General features: G+C 40.2%; 1 protein-coding gene across 1 annotated transcript; it reads right to left on the reverse strand.

Moving 5' to 3' along the window:
- Nucleotides 1–492: 492 nt before the first annotated feature.
- Nucleotides 493–10,132, reverse strand: LOC310633413 (aquaporin-4-like; the record flags this gene model as incomplete). Its single annotated transcript, XM_083351119.1, has 5 exons — nt 493–2,161; nt 2,726–2,806; nt 5,553–5,720; nt 7,317–7,673; nt 10,118–10,132. The coding sequence occupies 5 exons, from the start codon at nt 10,130–10,132 to the stop codon at nt 1,952–1,954; spliced, it is 831 nt and encodes a 276-aa protein (XP_083207245.1). The 3' UTR covers nt 493–1,951.
- Nucleotides 10,133–21,664: the final 11,532 nt, after the last annotated feature.

Raw genomic sequence — 21,664 nt, forward strand, 5'->3', positions numbered from 1 at the left:
TTTTCAGATGGCTTACTATAATTGTTTTATTATTGGGTTTTATTATTCCTCTTGACCTTGTTATACCTGCTCGGAATCCACTGGAATTGATGCCGCTTATAAAAAATAAGTAAATAAAGTGAAACTGAGAGAGCCACCAAGATAGAAATACGTCTGTGGAGGTGAGGTCTTAGGGGTTAACTGCCCAGTGAAGGGATGGGGATAAAACCAGTAGGGCCCTTGTGCTTCAAAAGAGGCCTCTCTGGAATATTTGTCACTGTAGCATTTTGAAGCAGCTATTTAATCAGAACTGTTCAACAGACTCTAATTCTCTTTCTGCTCTAGGGGATTTATCCGCCTGCTCTGGGATTGGGCAAGTTGAGGAAAAACTGCCAAGTCGGAAAGAAGCAAGGACAATGGGATATGCTGGGCTCAGCATTTGACCAGGGCCAGCATGTTTGATGGACACAGGAGAGGAGAATCAGCATATGCATGCTCAATCACAGTCTCGTATTTTATTGCACATCAGGTCCAGGGGTGGGTGCGAGCGCACTGGCTTAGGCCTCTTGTCAAACTCCATCCATGTGGCAAAGAGAAACACGCTGCTTTTCCTGAAATTTTGCTCATGAGGGTTCTCAGGCTTCCAGAATCTATTCTGGCATTTACTAGAATTCTGGTTCTGCTAAGTAGAATTTTGGAAGAAAAAAGTTCACGTAATATTCTGAAGGGGAGAATTTGGAACCTAGAAACTGGTCCTGAATACTGAGTATCAGCAATCTAATTTAGGAGTAATATTGTGGCTGGTTGTCAACCAATCGGACATTAGAAATTCTTGACAATCTACTTCTGATTGCCCATACATATACCAGTACACAGTATAGTACCATATGGTGTTCTAATACAAACGAGGAGACAAATGTGGGGAAAAGCTTTTGTTCCAAGATCATGCAATGAAATAACAAGTAGAGTTTGGAACAGAAGGCAGGAGGCCTTGTTTCCAATCTATCTTGCAGATTATTATATCTGCCCTTGGAACAGAAACCGGAGCAACCATTTCTTCTTAGTTCTTTTAGATCTGTCTCACTAGATCAGCAAACGTTTTGGGCCAAGGGCCCATCTGGAGTTTCTAGAACATGTCATGAGCACCCCCATAGAACCTGTGCCATCACAGGAATGATCAAAGACAAAATACTCAACTACTGGACAGTCGGACTCTTGCTGGGCCTCCCCAAATCAGGAGACCCTGCCACCATACCTTTTCTGGCAGGCAGACATACTTCCAAAGCACTGGGCTCTTAACCTGCAACCATTTTTAGTTTCTAAGAATGCTTCTGAGATCTTGCCGGGGTTTACATTAGCTTTCCATTTACATGTGTTTTAAATTAGGTGTATCTAAAATCAGTCAGGTGGATATGGAGACTGATGGTGGCAAGAAGGAGTCACCAAGTATAATGAAGCTGATGACCATCGGGTATGTTATGTATGCAGGCACCTGCATAGCAACAGCCACCAGGGGGCGTTGGCCTGGACAGTTTCGGCGGGAAACCTAGGGCCAACCCCATTGGCTGTTAGCTTACCTGGCCAGGTATATAAGGAGGCCAGGTAGCCCTCATTCCCCAGTTCACTTCCCCTTCCAATAAAGAGCTGAACTCACACACCAGCTGGCATCTCTCTTGTGTCGGACCCACTACACAATAGGGTACTAGGTCTCATCTAAAAACTATGAGAATCTAGGAATCCTGACTTTTATCCTTCCTTGTATGTGATTCTATTGTTGTTGTAAACTCCGAACAGAATCAGAATTCTGGTAGGGTCACGATGGCAGCACTGTGCTTTAAGAGCACCAATCTCAAAAAGCACCTAATGCCAGTACAAATATAAATACATATGAAGCTGCTTAAGATGGAAGGAAGCCGGAAGCTAAACAGAGGCTTTACAAGAAGACAAAGAGACGGGGAATTGCTGTAGCCTCCTACTCAGTGCCATGTTCGTCCTTGTCAGGTGATTTAGCCTGAGCAGCAGCTGAGAGTGAAGACCGAGATATGCTGGCAGCCTCCACAATCTCAATGTCACGACATGTCAGGCAGGCAACAAGCTTTTCCCGTGAAGCACTGTCAGCAAAGAAGAATTCGTAAGATACTCCAGCCAGAACAGCACCCAGAATAGGACCGAGCCAATACACCTGGAAAGTGGGAATGAGAGGTTGTGTGAGAGCCGTGATGTAGTTTCTGAAGCAAGCAGTATATATCAGCCCTTGGAAGGGTGGGAGAGATCACATAACAGATTGGCAAGAATGTGGTTGTAAAGTATCCTAGCAAGGCTCAAGCAACATGCTGCTAAGGCTAAGGGAAGACTATTTGAGAGAGAAAAAGAAGCAGGAAAACCCATATTGGAGGGGGAAAAATACCTAATGCTGGCTGAAATTAGTAAAGATGGGAGTTTAAGGTCAACCTAAATACTATTTTAAAAGTTCTGCGTACTTTGTAGTCAATATCTTGGCCACAGAAAATTCAACATAGCAGCAGATAAATATTAAAATGTTCCAAGTTACAGATTTAAATGCTGAATATAATCTTCCATTCAAGGTTGTCCTTGAAAATTGGAACTTCCAGAAAGTTATTTGTCAGGAAGCAGGAGTTTTTTTCTTGGGTAGGCAATCCAGAGACAGCTACCAAAATTGCCCCCCTTCCTCCAGGGCATCCAAGAAATGGAAAATCTCAAGCTATTCCTCCCAGTAACTACTCACCCAGTGATGTTCCCAGAATCCTGTGATGACAGCTGGACCCAAAGATCGGGCTGGATTCATACTGCCTCCAGAGAAGGTACCCTAGGAAATATAAGTTTGAGACAAGCTGCAATGGCGTTTCAATTCCTCCCTTGGCAGATTGTTCTATGAAAGGTTTTCCTGTTTATTATTTTCAAAAAAGGGCTCTTCCTTCTAGCTGTTGCTGGTGCATTGGCTGAGCTTCAGGACTATTTACTGTCCCTGAAATTCTTGGCTGGAACCAGTTTGGGGTAGTAGTGAAGGTGCTAGCCTAGGCCAACTCACCTCATAGGATTGGTGTGGAAAAAATAGGAAGTAAGAATATTTGGTATGTTCTCCGCCTTGTTATATTCAAGAAAGGTGGAATAAAATAACAAAAAACAAAGCCAATATTCCAGAAAGGCTCCACAGAATCTCCAGTAAAGAGGATGAGCTTACCAGAGAGAGAGAGAAGAACCATTCCCAGACTACAAGGAGGCCAAAGCGAGAGCTACGGTGTTTCTTGATCTACTCTACCTTCTAGGACTGACACTATATCACACATTGTAATTTTTAATAGGAGGAAGGAATTTATTAAATATGTAGGTAGTAATCGCATTTACTTAACGGCGTTTTTCAATTAACCTGTAATTAAATTTAAAGAAGTTTAGGTTTTGTCCTAGGGAAACGCATTACTTTGCTTATGCCAATTATAATTGGAAACCTCACCCCAGGACCAGGCGTGGCATACAAGCTCCAAAAAAACTGCACAATCGTGATGTAATATCTATACACAGAGAGAGAGATAAAACCCTCAGATTTGATCTATTGTATGCAGTTTTTTTTTTCTCAATGTGTGATAGTCAGTCTTTTGAAATTCTGAAGCATTTTTAAGGTATTGATGTCAGGCTCTGTCCAAGAACAACACAGAGCAATCCAGCCACAGTTCAGTATATAGAATCTTGCCAGAGTAACCCTTATTACTCTTACCCTGATGGAGATACCCTAGGACCATGGTGGTGAACCTATGGCACGCGTGCCACAGGTGGCACTCAGAGCCCTCTCGTTGGGCACAGTCCTAGGCCTTCAGCTGGGTTTTATAAAACCTTTTTGCTTTAGGCCTCTGCCACCGTGTGCAAAAAAAAAAGGTTCAATCAATCAACTTCAAATTCTTGCGGGAGGAAAAAAAGAAATTGCAAAGTTGGAATTGATTGAACTTTTTAGTCCCACCCAGTCTGCCATTACCGCCGCAGCCGCACCCACCCAATGGGCCACACCCACCCAATGGGCCACACCAGCCCAATGGGCCACACCCACCCAGCACCTGACAATACGTAAGTGGGTTTTGGGTTGCAGTCTGGGCACTCGGTCTCTAAAAGGTTCGCCATCACTGCCCTAGGAGATTCCAGGGAGTGGCTGTCCTGTCTCTCTTCCTCTGTCTCCTATCCAGCTCTGTGCTGTGCTGCCTCTTGTCTTGCCCCAATCCTTCTTCCTCCTTCCTGAGAAGCTGACACTTCACTGTAACTCATCACACCAGTTGCCCCCTTGCAGGGACCCTTCCTCACCATTCATTATTTATTTCAGTTTTGGGTGAGGCGGTTAGCTCCAATACCTTCCTTCTGCTTTTTCCTACCATAACAATTCTGTCCAGTAGGTTGAGTGAATAGACTGAGAGAGAGAAAGAGACTTGCTTAAAGTGACCCTAGGAGCTTCATGGCCAAAGTGGACCAGAATTGGAATTTTCCTGGTTCTAGCCTGTAATGGTCTGTGGGAATGACCTTGGGAGACAGGACAGACTGGATAACTATCATGTAACAGATTTTTAAAAAAATAAAGGAAAGGGGGTTACTTGCAAGACTCTTTTAATGTAACCTTACAATAAAGACAGAGCTAGTACTTCTGCTTACACTTCTTGTCTGGACTATCTCACCAGGCTAACATAGCCTAACACTGTGGGAGATGAACATTTTTTTTTATTACAGCTAAAGGCCAGCCACTTAAGACAGCTTCCTAAAATATCCAGATAATAAAGCAGCACGCAGTATAACACATAGGAATGTAAAAAGCAATAGGAAATTATATGCTACAGTTGCTGAGATAGATTACCGTTTTGCCGCTGACTGTTCTTTATCCGTGGCTGCGCAAAGCTGCTACGCAAAAGTTTACAACCATAGAAGTAGCAGGAGGCTGCCTGTCCCTGGGTAGTTTAATGGGCAAAATAGGTTTACTGTTTAGATCTCTATAAAATTTATAGTATAGCAAGACGTGCTCAACTGGTTTGACCAGCCATGAAGGGCAGATGTGCTCCTGGTAGGGGTTCCTATTAAAGCTGCCTTCCAGCTGTGCAGATGAAAGTAAGTTAAATTAAGCTTGAGAAAAAGCTCGGTGATAGGCATTTTCAAGGTGGCAAGATACTTGGTCGGCTGCAGGTTCAGATTCAGAATACTAAAACTCTCAACAACCTAACACCAACAGAAGTAAGTCTGACTCATTTTGTCACTTGCCTTCCAGGACTTTCTGTTTAAGAATCATTCTAGTTTTGTTACTGTCCCTGGGCAGCAAAAAAAACCAAAAAAACACAACTGTGGATAAAAGCTGTAATTGCACTTTTTACAATAGGATCCACTTACAGAGGGTGAGCTCCACTGAACAAAAATGCTTTAGACCACGATTAAAGATCACCAGCTGAACACAAGTATCTAACTTAATTAATCTTAATTAAAATCAGCCTTAATTAAAATTTGGTACTTGGAACATATTTGGGGGAACTGAAGCTCTGGTGTCAGGAAATTGGGTGCACTTTGGAGCACTTGTTTGTCTGAGCTCTTACCGCAGCTAGAGCTCCTGCTATCACAGAGAAACCAATAGCCAAGATCCCAGCAGGCCCCCCTCGTTCATGCCTCCGGTGATCTTCTACAGCAAAAATGGTGAGAGCCAGCTGGAAAGTGGAAAACATCTCCATCCCCAGAGCCTGTCCTGCATTCCCCTCAGTGTTGACCTAAAATGAAGGCGGGAAAGAAGGAAGGGTTCAAAGTGAGAGCAGAGATCTTCTGCAAGTCATCCAAGGGCTGGACATATTAGCTAGCGTAAGTTTCTACTGTCCCATAAAATATTGTGCAGTCCAAATATTAACTGTTGAAACAATGCACAGGCTACTTGTTGGATGCAAGACGACCTGAGGTATACATCCTAGAAGGAAGCAGTGGCAAGCTATTTTCATTTCGTTGCTAAGAAATCTATCACGTCAGCAGAAATCAGGGACAGTTTACTTGTATGATTTCAAAACAGTTAATCTGTAATATTTTTAGACAGCTTATATTAAAGTGACCGTGTGATTTTAAACGTTTATTGTTTTTGTTTATTTTTGTTATTAAAATAATAAAAATACTTTAAATGACAATCAAAACTTGATATGACAAAGATTTAATTAAACATACAAATATGCTTGTTCCTTGTTTTGTCACTATAACAGGACAGCTAACTATTTATTCTTTGCAATGCTTGAAAATACCCGATGCCCATCTTATATTAAGACTAAAACCTAACCTTTATAAATTGCGCATATTCATAGGAAATAAGGTATACTGGGCAAGGCAGAGGGAGTATTTCTGTCAGACTTTTGCCCAGCAAGTTAGACTGGAGCCAATGAAAGGTAAAAAGATAAAGGAGCCCCTACAGGGTTGAGTTATATAAATAAAGACTGGATAAAAATCTAAAGTTAAAAAAATACATTTCCACCCTTTGCAACAGCCAAATTACCCTGCACTTTGATGCAATAGGAGAAGCACAAGAAGGCAATGGGTTGTCGAAAGTTTATACTATGACCATCCCAGCAGGTGGGAATGAGGTTAGGAAGCAGCAGAGAGTAGAAGAATTTATAAATGTTATGTGTAGCTAGCAAAATCAGACTTCCCAAGCTTTGGAGTTAGATTTCCTACAAATCAAAGAACATCTGGTAGCTGGTGGGTAGCAGTTAAAAGTAGTGGATTTGAACTTGTGAACCACCACTTCAAGTCCATGCTCAGTTGTAAAGATATGCTGAATGATTGGGATCATTTACTCTCTTACATCACCCTATTTTATAAGGTTGTAGTTGAGGGAATAGAGGAAAAAGAGAGAGCACCGTAAAGAAATAAAAACAACTGACAAGAGTAGCATGCTTTGACTCAAGGAAGGAAGGTGACTTCTTCCGCTTCGTTTTCCTTTAGCCAGTGATCGCAATATTGAACCAGGTTACTTAGTAGAGAACCACCACTGTGGGCTCCTGGCATAGAGCACTGGAACACGAAATAGGTTTCATTTTTGATTCTTCATATTAGCAGGCAATATTAATTTTCATCTCCAGGGATGTCTTACAGCAGGGGTCCCAACCCCCGGGCCATAGCCCATTGGGAACCAGGCCACGCAAGCCGAGGGTGAGTGCGCAAAGCTCCATTTCCGCAAGTAGTGTGCGTGTGTGCAAAACCATCCCCTATTCTCCCCACCACTGCCGCCGCCACCACTGCCCGTCCGCAGAGCCAGAAAGGTTGGGGACCGCTGTCTTACCGAAAGGGAGATCATCAGGAAGAGAAAGAAAGAGACGTGGCCAGCTTACCTTTGTGACCAACTGCCCAATGGCTGAGCTGGGCAACATGAGATAAAAAAAGCCCGATGCTAAGATGGCACCCAGACACTGGGCTAGAATATAGCTTGAGGCATGCAGAGCATCCAGTTTACGAGTGCACAGGAAAGCCATCGTGAGGGCAGGGTTGACTTGGGCACCACTGATCTTACCAAAGCAGTGTGCCAAACTGATAGCTACCAGTCCTGCAGCAAGGGCTGGCTGGAGCGAAGTAGGCAGCACATCTTTAGGTCCCGTAGGGGATGAGGCACCCAGCACTATCCAGACAAAGATAAGGGTGCCTGTGGCTTCTGCCAATAGGCTACACCAGAACTGACGGCGCTGCAGTTCCTGGAGAGGAAGAAACAAAGAAGAAAAAAAAGATACAAATTAACAATATATATATATATATAAATAACCCATTTCTGCCAGAAATACAGTGAGATACCTTGCTACCAATCAGAATACCTATGGCCAAACAGACTTGAAGAGTTTTTTAAAGGAAAGATTGTGATTTCTGTCTCATAAGCGGATAAGGTCCAGCCAGGTAGGTGCACTCTGGATCCTGTCCATTACAGAAAGACATCCCGGCAGGACCTCAGGGGATGCATCTATTCTGCATAATTTCTGCAGCTCTCTTCAGAGATTCATGAGGTTCCCACCCTTACGTCATATGGGATATCTCTAAGGACCTGATTATTCTCCCAGACTTTGAAGACAGGATGAATATGGACTTTCTTTTTGTTTTCTTCCGTTTCAATGATCTGGACTGTTTTTGTTTTGCTTTGGTATCGTGCTGTTCTGGTTGGCTGTATTTTTTATATATTGGTTTTATAGTTGCAAGCTCTCCAGAGGTGTTTGGGAGTTGGGCAGACTGCTAAATAAATGAATAAGTAAAACCCCAATATAACAGAGTAACAATCCAATGATCATTAGAAGGGATCTTGGAGATCTTCTATTTCAACCTCCTGCTCAAGCATCAAGCATCATATCTAACATCAAGAGAGGGGGTTTATATTATTATCTATCAATGGCATCTGCTCTCAATTGGCATCATTCCAATCTTTCAAAGGGAGCATTCTCTACAGAAACTCTGAGGGCAAATCAGAACATCCTCTTTTCTGTTCTAATTCTGTATATCACAAGCAAACCTTCTAAAAACCAACATTTCCCTAGCTTTGTGGCCAGAATCCAAGGATCATCCTTTTGAAGAAGTCAGTGGTATTACAGAAAGCTGCAAAATCTTTAAAATGGTCAGATGCAACACCAAAGAGTAGAACCTCCAGAAGTAGTCTTCTCCAACATGGTCTCTTCCAAATATGTTGGAACTACTACTCCCAGAATTCCAACCAGCAGGGAAAATATCTAAGCTAGCTGGGAACTGAGGCACTAGATTGGGAAGATCTACTGTGAATCAGTGGCAGTTGGCCTAGGGCAATGGTTTAGGAACTTGTCTTATTTCTGTTTCAGATGCAGTCTTTACTAGCTGTGTTCCTAAAATCTAGCCATTGGTCCTACACTATCAAATTAATACAGGGTTCTGCTTCATGCAATTTCTAATATGCTATCTTCCTTCAGTTGTTCCTACTCTCTGGTAACAGATTTTTTTTATGGATCAGGGAAATATTTTTTTATTCTCCAACCAGATCTACAGTATGGGCCTCTCTGACAGAGTTGGCACAGGTGGCATCCAGGCTTTTTCTTAAAACAATCTTCTTCAACTTGCATCCCACCTAATGTTTTGAGCTACAGCTCCCATCAATCTTGACCAATATGACCAATTGTCATCATCAATGGCTGGTCTTAGCCCAACTCACCTCACAGGATTGTTGTTGTGGGGAAAATAGGAGGAGACAGGTGTGTTGGATATGTTTGCTGCCTTCTCTTGTTTGTAAAAATAATAAAGGTGGGATATCAATAAATAAAATAATAAAAAATAATGTAGTCTAAAATATCTTGGGGGCAATAAGTTGAAGCTCTTTTTCTGAACAATGAAGAGAGATTCAATTTTCAATTTAACTAACTTTCAGTTCTAGAGACATCAGGAGAAGAATCTTCCAGCCCATTGGTTTGCCAATGATAGTCCAGAATCTAGCCAATCTATAATATAACCCACCGTAGGTCAAACTGGTATTATGGAAAGAAGGCAGAAAGAATTAGATTGTATAATTAAAGAATCCTTGTTTTCTTAAAAAAGTCACCCTAGAGAACAAATTCCATACTTAATCTTGGAAAACATACCGGTATCTGCTATTATTTATTTTAATATCTTTGAAATTGTCTCACCACATTAAAAAAAATAGCAAAACAAAATGAAAATACACTTTTAGTCCCTGAAATAGCTAGTATAGAAATATTCTGATTAATAAAACAGAAACATCCATTTTAAAAACATTTGACAACTTTTTAAGAATTCACTAGTTGAACTTGAATTTTCACAGAAAATGAGTTTTTTCACCTTATTTAAAAGAGAAAAATGTCCACATTAATTCTAAATAATGGAAAAGATTGTGCTTGAGGGTAGATGGGAAAAATACAGTACAGGAAAGAGGATAGAATCTTCTAGGAAGAAAAGAACTGACGCTAGAAAGAATTCAGAAAAAGACAGTAAGTAGATTTACGAACAAATACATTTTTATAGAGAAAGCCAGATGGGCCAAAAGTGGAAAAGAGGTTTGTCCAATTTATTTGCTGAGAAATATTCAATCTGTCTATGTGGTTACTAGGAATCAAGGTACTCTTGATGGAGTCTTCATCATCACAGTACCTCAACATTTAAAGAGGGATCGCCTTACCTCCCTGATGCCCATGGTGTCCTCCTTCCAAGCCTGATCTGAGCAAAAGAAAGTGCATTGCTGCTGTCATCTAGTGGTTGACCAAACACGGTCCTCTTCCCACATTACCTGCATTCTCATCCTTTCGTGTAATCAGCTAAAATCTAAAAGGTGAAGCAAAAAAGAAAAAGTTTTCAAGCAGCAATCCAGTGATCAGAAAGACTTCATTCTGGAGTTTCTGAGATAGCTCAAGATATTCAAACAACCTTTATTTTTTCAGCAATCACTATCAACTTACTCTACGTCTTTGATGCAGCTCCACCGATCAATAACCTATAATTACCCTCATCTCTTCCCCTTCCAGCTTCTGGAGTAAAAGAGAGAAATCACTTGGGACAAAAATGTTAGAAATAATTTAAAAAAATAAATAAAAAGCAAACTACCTGGATGTGTGAGTAAGGAGTTTTTGGCACATCTCAATAGTAAGAATGTCAAGGCAACCGGCTCTTTGAACTTAATCAGGAAGGCATCTGAAGGGGGTTGTCACAGTTACCAGTGTTCCAGCATGGGATTTATTTTTGTATGATCAAAGGAGGCTGAAATCATATTTAAATGAATTTACATGGAAAATGAGTGTTTTCACTTTATTTAAGAGAGGAAAAATCCTGCATTAATCAATTAAATAGGCAGCAGGCCTTCCAGCGGTGTTAGCAAAAGAAACATGTCTAACCAAAAATGCACAGTAGGAATTGTTTGTTTGTTTGTTTGCATTCAAGTTTAAATACACCCTATTTTCATCCCCAAAAAGTGCAGAAAAAGAAAGTCAATCTGGGAATAGTGAAGCAGCCTCAGCGGACAGACCTAAAATTGCAATATACTGCCTTGAAATAGTCCAGAACATCTACCTTCCATATGCATTCATATAGTATCCACTTTCCCCCTGATCTTTTGTGGAAATTGACCACATAATGCTTTTTCTTGGCAGCATTCTGTTCTTACTTCTATTATATAATTTCAATATTCATGTTTTGTTTCCTGCACATTCAAGAAGTTCCAATTGTTAACTTGCATCAGTGCTTGTTCTTGGCTGTCTTTTATGTAATCAGCCAATGCACGCCTTTCTTCTTTGACAAGTTTCTTTGACTTGAAGTACACCTCTTCCTCCATTTCTGGTGAAATCTATCAATATTGCTATGGGGATGAAGGAAGAGGAGGCTTGGGTGTGAGCAGTAGGTGGCAACCAATAGTGTTCTATATTTCTGTTTTTCTGAGCTGTCCTTTAATAGGTCCTCCTTGGGAATTGATCTGACTATTGATTGATCCCACTAGGTGGGTAGTTCGTCCTGAATATGGATTTAATCCCATTAATTGAGCATCTCTGTCTAGTGGGTCAGAACAAACATGATTGTTATATAGGGCCTAGCTATAGATGATAGATTTCATTGTATGTTAATCCCATGCTACTCAAATCATTCTGTACATCTGATGAAGCGAACTGAAACTTATGTCTTGAAAAATTGGTTAATCTTCAAAGACGCTACCAGACTTTTCTGATTCCTGTCTGAATCTATTTGGTATTCCTTTAGTTTCTATATCATTTCTTGGGCTCCTGTCCCCTTCAAATAATCAGTTTCTCAGAAATTGGACTAATAGTAAGTTATTGTACTGCTTTCTTTTAAAAATAAATAGCTCTTCTTCAATGGACTAGTGCAGGGGTAGGCAACCTCGGCTCTTTTAGGACTCATGGACTTCAACTCCCAGAATTCCTGAGCCAGCTGGCTCAGGAATTCTGGGAGTTGAAGTCCATGAGTCCTAAAAGAGCCGAGGTTGCCTACCCCTGGACTAGTGCAAAGTTAATGTCGTTTTAAAATCTATTGTTGATGGTTGTCACATGAATGGCAGTTCTCATATGTTTTCATATATAATTTCCCCCTTATTATATCACAAATCATAAGATACAACACTGTTGTATCTTATGATTTATGATTGTATTTATGATTATGATCATAATTTATCACTTGCTTTATCTTTATCTTTATCTTTATTAGACTTATATACCGCCCTTGAATAAATATAAAACCCCAATTAAAATCCAATTAAAACCCCAATTAATACTCTCAGTCCCGGCCAGAAAGCTCAAAGAGCCAAGTCTTCAGGTCCCGGCGGAATGAGCGAAGGTCAGGGGCAGTCCTAAGCTCTACGGGCAGCTGGTTCCAAAGGGCCGGCGCACCCACAGAGAAGGCCCTCCCCCTGGGTGTTATCTTTTACTGGCAGTACCCTGAGAAGACCCTCCCTGTGGAAGCACACAGGACGAAGGGAGCTTGATGCCGGCAGCAGGTGTTCCCTCAGATATCCCAGACCCAAGCCATTTAGGGCTTTATAGGTCATCACCAGCACTTTGAATATACTTGCTAGTATATACCAGTAGTCCTCGACTTACAACAGCTTGCTTAGTGACCGTTCAAAGTTACAATGGCACTGAAAAAAGTTACTTTTAACTATTTCTTACATTTATGATCGTTGCAGCATCCCCATGGTCATGTGATTTACATTTGGATGCTTGAAAACTCATTTATGATAGTTGCCATGTCCAAGGGTCATGTAATCATCTTTTGCAACCTTCTGACAAGTCAATGAGGAAACCAGATTCACTTAACAACTGTTACCAATTTAATAACTGCAGTGATTCACTTAACAAATGTGGCAAGAAAAGTCATAAAATGGGGCAAGATCCACTTAACAAATTTATCACGTAGCAACATAAATTTTGGGCTCAATTGTGGTTGTAAGTTGAGGACTACAGTACCTGTACACTGAGAACTTATGTGCCAGAGACAAATTCCTTGTGTGTCCAATCACAGTGGCCAATATTCTATTCTATTCTATTCTATTCTATTATTCTATTCTATTCTATTCTATTCTATTCTATTCTATTCTATTCTATTCTATTCTATTCTATTCTATTCTATTCTATTCTATTCTTATCCCAGGCCATTCTTTTTTCCATAGATCTATTACAAAGTGAAGTTGGAATTATGCATCTGTCCACAGAATATAAGATCATCTTATATTTTATCCTATTATCACTAACATATTTTTATGTTGAATTCTGTTGTAAACTCAAGATATATTTTTTGTTCCTATGGGCATTTGACTTTTATTTGCAAGCCAACCTTCCAAAATTATTTTTTCAGCCACTTGAAATTGCACATCATGATCTTCAGCCTCTTTAATCTGTAGCTTAATAGTTTTCATTGCGAATATGGTACCATGTTGGTTGAATCAATGTCCTAATCTTTTCCAGCATTAGATAGGAAGGTACAACTCAGTGCATCTTCCAGCATAAGGGCTTCTCCTGGACAGTATCAGTTCTCAGTTTATTTTTTTAAGTGCCATAAAAAACAGAATAGAAATGCAAGTTAAGATAGGCAAGAAAATGGTAAGTGAGCACCTGTCCATCCTAGACGAGTTCAAATCACCAGGACCAGATGGATTACACCCCAAAGTTCTCAAGGAACTGGCAGACGTGATCTCAGAACCACTGAACTAATTTTTTTCAAGGTCCTGGAGCACTGGGGAACTACCAGAGGACTAGAAGAGAGCTGATGTAGTTCCCATCTTCAAAAAAGGGAAAAAAATAGATCCAGGAAACTACAGATCTATCAGCCTGACCTCAATACCTGGGAAGATTCTGGAAAAGATAATCAAACAACAAATCAGTGAACACCTTGATGAAAACAAAGTCATCACTAAAAGCCAACATGGGTTTGTCAAAAACAGATCATGCCAGACAAATCTTATTGCATTCTTTGACCAAGTGACAAAACTAGTGGACCAGAGGAATGCTGTAGATATAATTTACTTGGACTTCAGTAAGGCATTTGATAAAGTAGATCACAACCTACTACTTGATAAGATAGAAAAATGTGGGTTAGATAGCATCACCACCAGATGGATACGTAGCTGGCTGACAGGCCGTACTCAGCGTGTGGTCCTCAATGGAACTGCATCTACATGGAGGGAAGTGTGTAGTGGGGTGCCCCTGGGCTCTGTTCTGGGCCCAGTGCTCTTCAACATCTTCATCAATGATTTGGATGAGGGGATAGATGGGGAACTCATCAAATTTGTAGACGACACCAAGCTGGCAGGAATAGCCAATACTCCAGAAGATAGGCTTAAGATACAGGAGGATCTGGACAGACTCGAACACTGGGCACTATCTAACAAAATGAAATTCAATTGTGAAAAAAGTAAGGTTCTACATTTAGGCAGGAAAAATCAAATGCACAGGTATAGTATAGGTGGTACCTTGCTCAATAGTAGCAACTGTGAGAGAGATCTCGGAGTCCTAGTGGACAATCACTTAAATATGAGCCAGCAGTGTGCTGCAGCTGCCTAAAAAGCCAACACAGTGCTAGGCTGCATTAACAGAGGGATAGAATCAAGATCAAGTGAAGTACTAATACCACTTTACAATGCCTTGGTAAGGCCACACCTGGAATACTGCATCCGGTTTTGGTCACCACGATGTAAAAAAGATGTCGAGACTCTAGAAAGAGTACAGAGAAGAGCAACAAAGATGATTGGGGTACTGGAGGCATATAGGGAACGGTTGCTGGAATTGGGTATGTGTAGTTTAATGAAGAGAAGGGTGAGGGGTGACATGATAGCAGTGTTCCAATATCTCAGGGGCTGCCACAAAGAAGAGGGAGTCAAGCTATTCTCCAAAGCACCTGAAAGCAGGACATGAAGCAACGGATGGAAACTAGTCAAGGAGAGAAGCAACCTAGAACTAAGGAGAAACTTCCTGACAGTTAGAACAATTAACCAGTGGAACAACCTGCCTCCAGAAGTGGTGAATGCTCCAACACTGGAAGTTTTTAAGAAGAGACTGGCCAGCCACTTGTCTGAAATGCTATAGGGTTTCCTGCCTTAGCAGGGGGTTGGACTAGATGACCTCCAAGGTCCCTTCCCTTCCAACTACTTCTTCTTCTTCTTCTTCTTCTTCTTCTTTCTTCTTCTTCTTCATTATTATTATTATTATTATTATTATTATTATTATTATTATTATTATTATTATATTATTATTATTATTGTGTGTGCCATCATACCCTGCATTTTAGTGTGGTAAAGAGGGACAGCTGTCATCATTATATCTAGTAATGTGACCTGAAAGCACTATTACTACTAACCATAAGTATACTAGTGAGAATGCTCTGTTCCAGACAACTTTTTCCATTTCTTCGCATTCTTGTTCTGTTGCTGACTAGCCTCTGTTTGCCTGTTCACTGCGTTGCTTCTGGTAAAGAACAGGATATGCATTAGAACGTAGGAAGTATTTTAGAACAGGGACATTAGAGGCCTAAACTCTCTGCTGTAGGTCTGATTGTTCCCACTGTATACAGTCTGTTTTTTCAGCTGGTTATACTTTTGAAGCTCTTCTTTGATTGCTGGTGATATATTGGTAGCATATTCTAAATTGCTTCAAATTAATTTTATCGGTATGTACAGTACTTATTTATCACAGGAGTTTTTATACTATGTTAATAATCAAGACTAAGCAATTCATAACAGCAACATAAAAAGCATTGGAACAAAAATCATGCAAGTCATAATATTTAATAATTATTAAAAGTTCTTTTTGTTGTTGCATGCTGCCCAGAGTCCTAAAGCATTTAAGTGGCTTATTATAAATACTGTAAATAAGTACAGGCAGCCTCTGAGTTACAAATGAGATCCATCCATCAAGTCTATCTTTAAGTCAGATTTGATGGTAAGTGGAAACAGTTATTTGCATTAGTCAAATGTTCGTCTTAATATATATTTTACCATTTTATGCACATAAAACACTTAAGAAACATTTTTGGAATCTTTTAATAACTAATTCTTGATTTAAAAAAACCAGAAACCCCTTCTGGAGCAGCTGTTTCTGTAGGAATCGATCTTCTGAATAATAGGAGAGGCTCCTCTGAATATGAATAGTTCTTACTTTTGACGGAGTATGTCAAACTTTGTCTAGCAGGTTGCTATAAGATGGGGAAAAGAGTCAAACTTTGGTAACCACAACCATGCAATCATACACCTTTTTATGTGGATATTAAAAAAAGAGTGGGATCATCTTACCTTCTTTAAAACCCTCCTGTTTCCCAGTGCAGCGGGAAGAGGGAATGGCCTTGAAGGCAGGAGGAAGAGCTGCTATTAAGGCAATAGTCAGATAAGAGTGGATTGAGACTGGGCCAAAAATACACATCTCAGACAAGCACCCTCCCAAGTTCACATCAAGATAGAGGGAGGGAGGGAGAAGCACAGACTTGCAACATGCTGTTACAGTACAATAAAAATACAGTAGTCCTGACCTGCATGATATTTGTTTCTTAATCTGATATACCTTGTTAGGCTGACATCTGGAGACCTCCCTGCTTCCCCCCACCCCTCAAAAAAAAAAGAGTGCGGCTGCTTCTGTTTTAATTGAAGGAGGAAGGGAAAGTACCCCAATATCCAAAGTGCACTATTAGGCCTGTCCCCAGAGGAAACCTGTACTTGAGGGCAGCTCAGATTAGACAGCAGCAGGATCCTTTACCTCAACAGCTACTGGAATCTGAGAGGCTCCAGCCTTTGCTTTGCCGTGTGTTTGCTGTCATGTCAGCATCTGACTCAGCAAAAGCAAGGTCTGGTGCTGACCTCTGGCTGACCTAGGTTCCCCCATCTCTCTGTTTGTCCCCTTTCTGTGGCTGATCTTTGCTGACTTACTGCAAACAGCTAGAACAATCCTGTCAGTAAAAAGGTAGCAACCGAAGTCATCCATCCACACCCTATTACAGTCATGTGTCCTTGTTGCATTGAATTAGGGTTTAGCGGAGACTTGGAAAGCCACAAGGAAAATGAAGGGAGCAATTCTGAACTTACCCACAGGAAAACAGAGGCAAAAAATGAGGTTGCCGAACATTTGCGGAAACGGGGGAGTAATATTTTCCACATTAAATTTGTAATACTAGGGAACACCAACAACAGATTTATAAATCAAAAGCTGGTGTCTTCCTGGCAAAGGTGAGTTCTGATATCCATGAGAAATGACCCTCATCGCTGATCATTTCTATCTACTCAACACATTGCTGTATATTCTTTCAGGAGGATCAATGCTATTCAAGGGATAGAAAACAAAGTAATATTCCAAAGAAATTAAAAGCATAATACATGAAAAAGAAATCTAGCTGAATTCTAGTTTATTCCCCTATGCCCTTCACTACACCTCTACATATCAATGTTTTAGCACCATAATTCCAAAGTGCAGTATTCATTTTCTTTGCTTAGTCTTTCTGATGATCCAGCTTTCATAACTACATAGTAAAAAGGATAAATTATGGCTTTGATAATAGGTACATTTATTGTCAGAGTGATCTTTCCGCAGTTTAATATTTTAAGATGCTTACACACACAATTACCATGTGTTTTATTGTAAATGTTATTTCATTTATATGATTTAGAGGCAATCACTACCAAATTACTTTAGGTGGCTTACATTTAAAAAGCAAGAAGCAATAAAAGCAAAAATACAGAAGGCACTCCCAGAAGGCAAATTATCCATAACAAACAAAAGATCCTACAGGAACTTAACGACCATCCTACCCCAAGGCCTAGGAGAATAACCAGGTTTTCAATGACCTTCTGAACATCATACAGATCTCTGGGAAGATGCTGTTCCAGAGGGCAAGTGTTGAGACAGAGAAGGCATACTTCCTAGGTATCAATTGTTTAATTGTCAGGACTTGAATCATACCTACACTGCCTGATCTTACCAGAAAAGCAGAAACTATTTATTTATTTATTTATTTTATGTAATTAAATTTTTATACCGCCCTATTCCCGAAGGACTCAGGGCGGTTTACAGGGCAACATAAAATATGATATAAAAATAGTATAAATTAAAAAATAGATTAAATTACATAAGCCCAACAATTAAAACAATATTAAAAGCTAAAACCCCTTCAGTCCAGGCCTGATAGATCAAAAAACCAAGTTTTCAGATCCCGGCGAAATGTACGCAGATCGGGGGTGGTCCGAAGTTCCACCGGTAAATCATTCCAAAGGGCAGGCGCGCCCACAGAGAATGCCCTCCCCCTGGGGATCACCCGCCGGCACTCCTTAACTGTCGGCACCCTGAGAAGGCCCTCCCTGTGGGAGCACACAGGACGATGGTGGTCCCTCAAATAATCAGGTTGCATGACATGAAGGGCTTAATAAGTGGTAACCAGCATGTTGAATTACACTCAGAAGCTGACTGGAGATCAATATATGGAGCAGGTGCTGTTTCGTGGCTATTCTAAGGTATGCCCCTTATTAGCTGCACAACCATGTTCTAGATCTGCTGTAGCTTCAAAGTGGTCTTCAAAGATGGTCCCGAGCCCTTTGCAGTAGTGCATTTGTGAGGCGACTGGCATCTGAAAGGCCTCCTAATCTAGGAACAGGCACAATTAGTGCTTTAGATGAATCTATATGGGGGCCTCTTTGCTATAGTTGCCATCTGCTCTTTGAGTTCGAGTTGCAAATTCAAGATGACCCTCAATCTCAAATGGAAAAGTGTCAAAAATATTAGAAGAACTTCATGTACAAATTCAGGTGAAGCAGATTCATTTTGCAGAAAGCAAGAATTTTCTTATTTTCTATATAGCATTTTGTATATAGTGTAGTATTTTTATACTACCACACATTACAGTGTAAATGTAATACACACGCCCGTATTACAATGTACTGTAACAGTGAAACCCCAAATCCTCTAATTGAAAATACATGCACTGATGTATAAAACATCTGCATATCTTCATCATTTCATTGTTTACAGGAGTGGGCAAGGGAAGTCGAAGGAAAATTCATGAACTTCAGAACTATAGTACCATACTACACTAAGTATGTAGAACTGTTGTTGGCCTGTTGGGCTTGGATAAGGGCAAAAATATGAACTAACAATGTTTGTCATTTTCATACTAATGATTTATTGCATCCTATAGCATTCTCCAGTCATTGCTGTGCCAATATATCAGTAATGAGGACAGGCTTTGTATCACCCTGGTATTGGCTAGAGGATTCTATGTTATACGTCTCCAGTGCCTTGTCAAATTATTATAATGAAGCATGCACAATGAATATTAAAAGATCCATCCAAAAGATGCTGCTGCTTTACCAAATTATTTCTTTCTAGAATGACAGGATTAATTATTCTTCATACACAATACTGCTTCTTGCATGCAACCCATGAGAAAAAGGAATAAATTGCTGTTGAATTAATTTAACACTAGTTTTGCTAGCCAAGCAAGAGCAAGCTGTACATTTCTAGTTGTTGATTCAGCAAGAAACCAGTAAAAAAATTGTAGTACAATCCAGTCCCTGAAATCCAGGAAGATTGCTCTATGGCTGCCAAAATTAACCATTCTTTCCTTTAAAAGATTTCTTTGTCAAAAAAGCGTCACTTTGTCCCACCCCCACAGAAAATAAACATCTTGGGAAAGTAATTCATATTCTCATAGTGCAACAATCCTAGAATATATGAGTTGGGTTGGACTTTATAGGTCATGTACTCCAATTTTCTACTCTATGCAGAATAATTCTATTGGATGATCATTCACAAATGCTATCCAGTTGTATTTAAAAACCCACAGCCTTGGAGTTGATCCCTAATCTGTGCACAGTAGATCAGGGGTCCGCAACCCCCAAGCAGCAGATGGGTACTGGTCCGTAACTTGTTGGGAACTGGGCCGCAGAAGTGAGTAAAGTTGCATCTGTGTATGCAAGGGAATTAGGTAGCACACGGAACCATCCGATCTGTGGAAAAATTGTCTTCTTCAAAAACCAATCACTGATGCAAAAAAGGTTGGGGACTGTTGCAGTAGATAGTTCCATTGCTTAATCAGGAAATTCCTTCTAATATTCAGCCTGAGTGTCCTTTTTTTTTAAACTTTCAGCATGTTGCTCCTTGTCCTGCTTTTGATTTCAACAGAAAAAGACTGCCTCTCTCTTGCATATAATTGCCCTTAGATATTTTAAAGTAACATTTTCCATTAGGCTTCTCTTGGGCAACCTAAACATGCTTAGGGCTTTTAATGGTTGCTTTTAAGATTGGATTTCCAAAGCCTCTTGGCAACTCTCATCTGGATCCACTCTAGTTTCTCCAAATCTTCTTTAAGGGATGATGTTCAATACTCCAAGGGTGATCTAACCAGCACACTTTTCAAAGGAATAATTAATTCTGGGAATTCAATACTTTTTTTATAACGCAGCTGAAGTTTTTGCTCCATCACACTACTTCTTCATCTTGGCTGGGGTCCACCAGTACTTCCTAGGTCTTTTATATATAATTCAGTCTCTTCCCTTCCCTTTCCTTTCTTTATCCAACACACATTCCTCCTATTTTCCCCATAACAACAACCCTGTGAGGCGAGTTGGGCAGAGAGCAACTGGTCAATTTTAAAATCATCCCCAGATTTCAATTACATAATCTAAAATATTGCTTTAGGAAAACTAACCCTTCCTTCTCCATTCAATTTCTTAATGAAGTTACAAGATGGAAATTGAGGTATTGGGCAATATATTTTTGGCTGAGACCAAGGATCAACTGCAAAATACCTTTGGTTCCCAAGTTTAATCATTCTTTGTACATTTTTTTTAAACTTGCCATTTCAATAAATGTGTTTCACATTTGTTATATTAATACAACTGCTGGATTTTCAGGCACATTGTAATTTTTTTCTGATGCAGGTAGTCCTTGACTTACAACAGTTCATTTAGTGACTGAAGTTACAACGGCACTGAAAAAAGTGACTTATGACCATTTTTCACATTCATGACCAGTGCAGTATCCCCATGGTCACATGATTTATATTTGAAAGCTTGACAACTGACTCACATTTATGACGGTTGCAGTATCCTGGAGTCATGTGATCCCCTTTTGTGGCCTTCTGACAAGTCAATGGGAAAGCCAGATTCACTTAACTATCATGTTATTAAAGAACTGCAGTGATTCATTTAACAAATGTGGCGAGAAAAAACGTAAAATGGAGCAACACTCACTTAACAAAATTCTCACTTAACAACATAAATTTTGGGCTCAATTGTGACTGTAAGTTGAGTACTACCTGTATTCCAAACCATAGAAGCACGTTCTTCCTTCTTTCCTGTCCTTTTAGATTTTTAATCATTTTGTCTAATGAAAACGTTACAAAACTCCGTTTGGGTTTTTAACGTAGTATAGCTTTAAAGTCGATATAAACTTTTTTCTTCTCTCTCTCACAGTAAATTGGCCAACTTCTACAAGCCGTTAATCAATCTAGGCACGTGATATCAGATAGTCTATATTGGAAAAGAAGCTTCTTTTCAGATTAAAATGGCTCCACGGGGATGTTTTCTGAAGATGCCGCGCCCTAAAATAAGATGGCGGTCCCTAAAACGCATTCAGTATCAACAATCCAGCCCTTTGAATTTCAAGATGGCGGTCGTCATCTATAGGTTGGCTTAGTTATGCCCTCCTCCAAGATGGCTCCTATATTTACCTTCAGACCGCCAGTTTCACGTGACCTA

Source organism: Vipera ursinii (genome assembly GCF_947247035.1).
Source record: "Vipera ursinii genome assembly, chromosome: 2".
In the NCBI taxonomy this organism is placed as follows: domain Eukaryota; kingdom Metazoa; phylum Chordata; class Lepidosauria; order Squamata; family Viperidae; genus Vipera; species Vipera ursinii.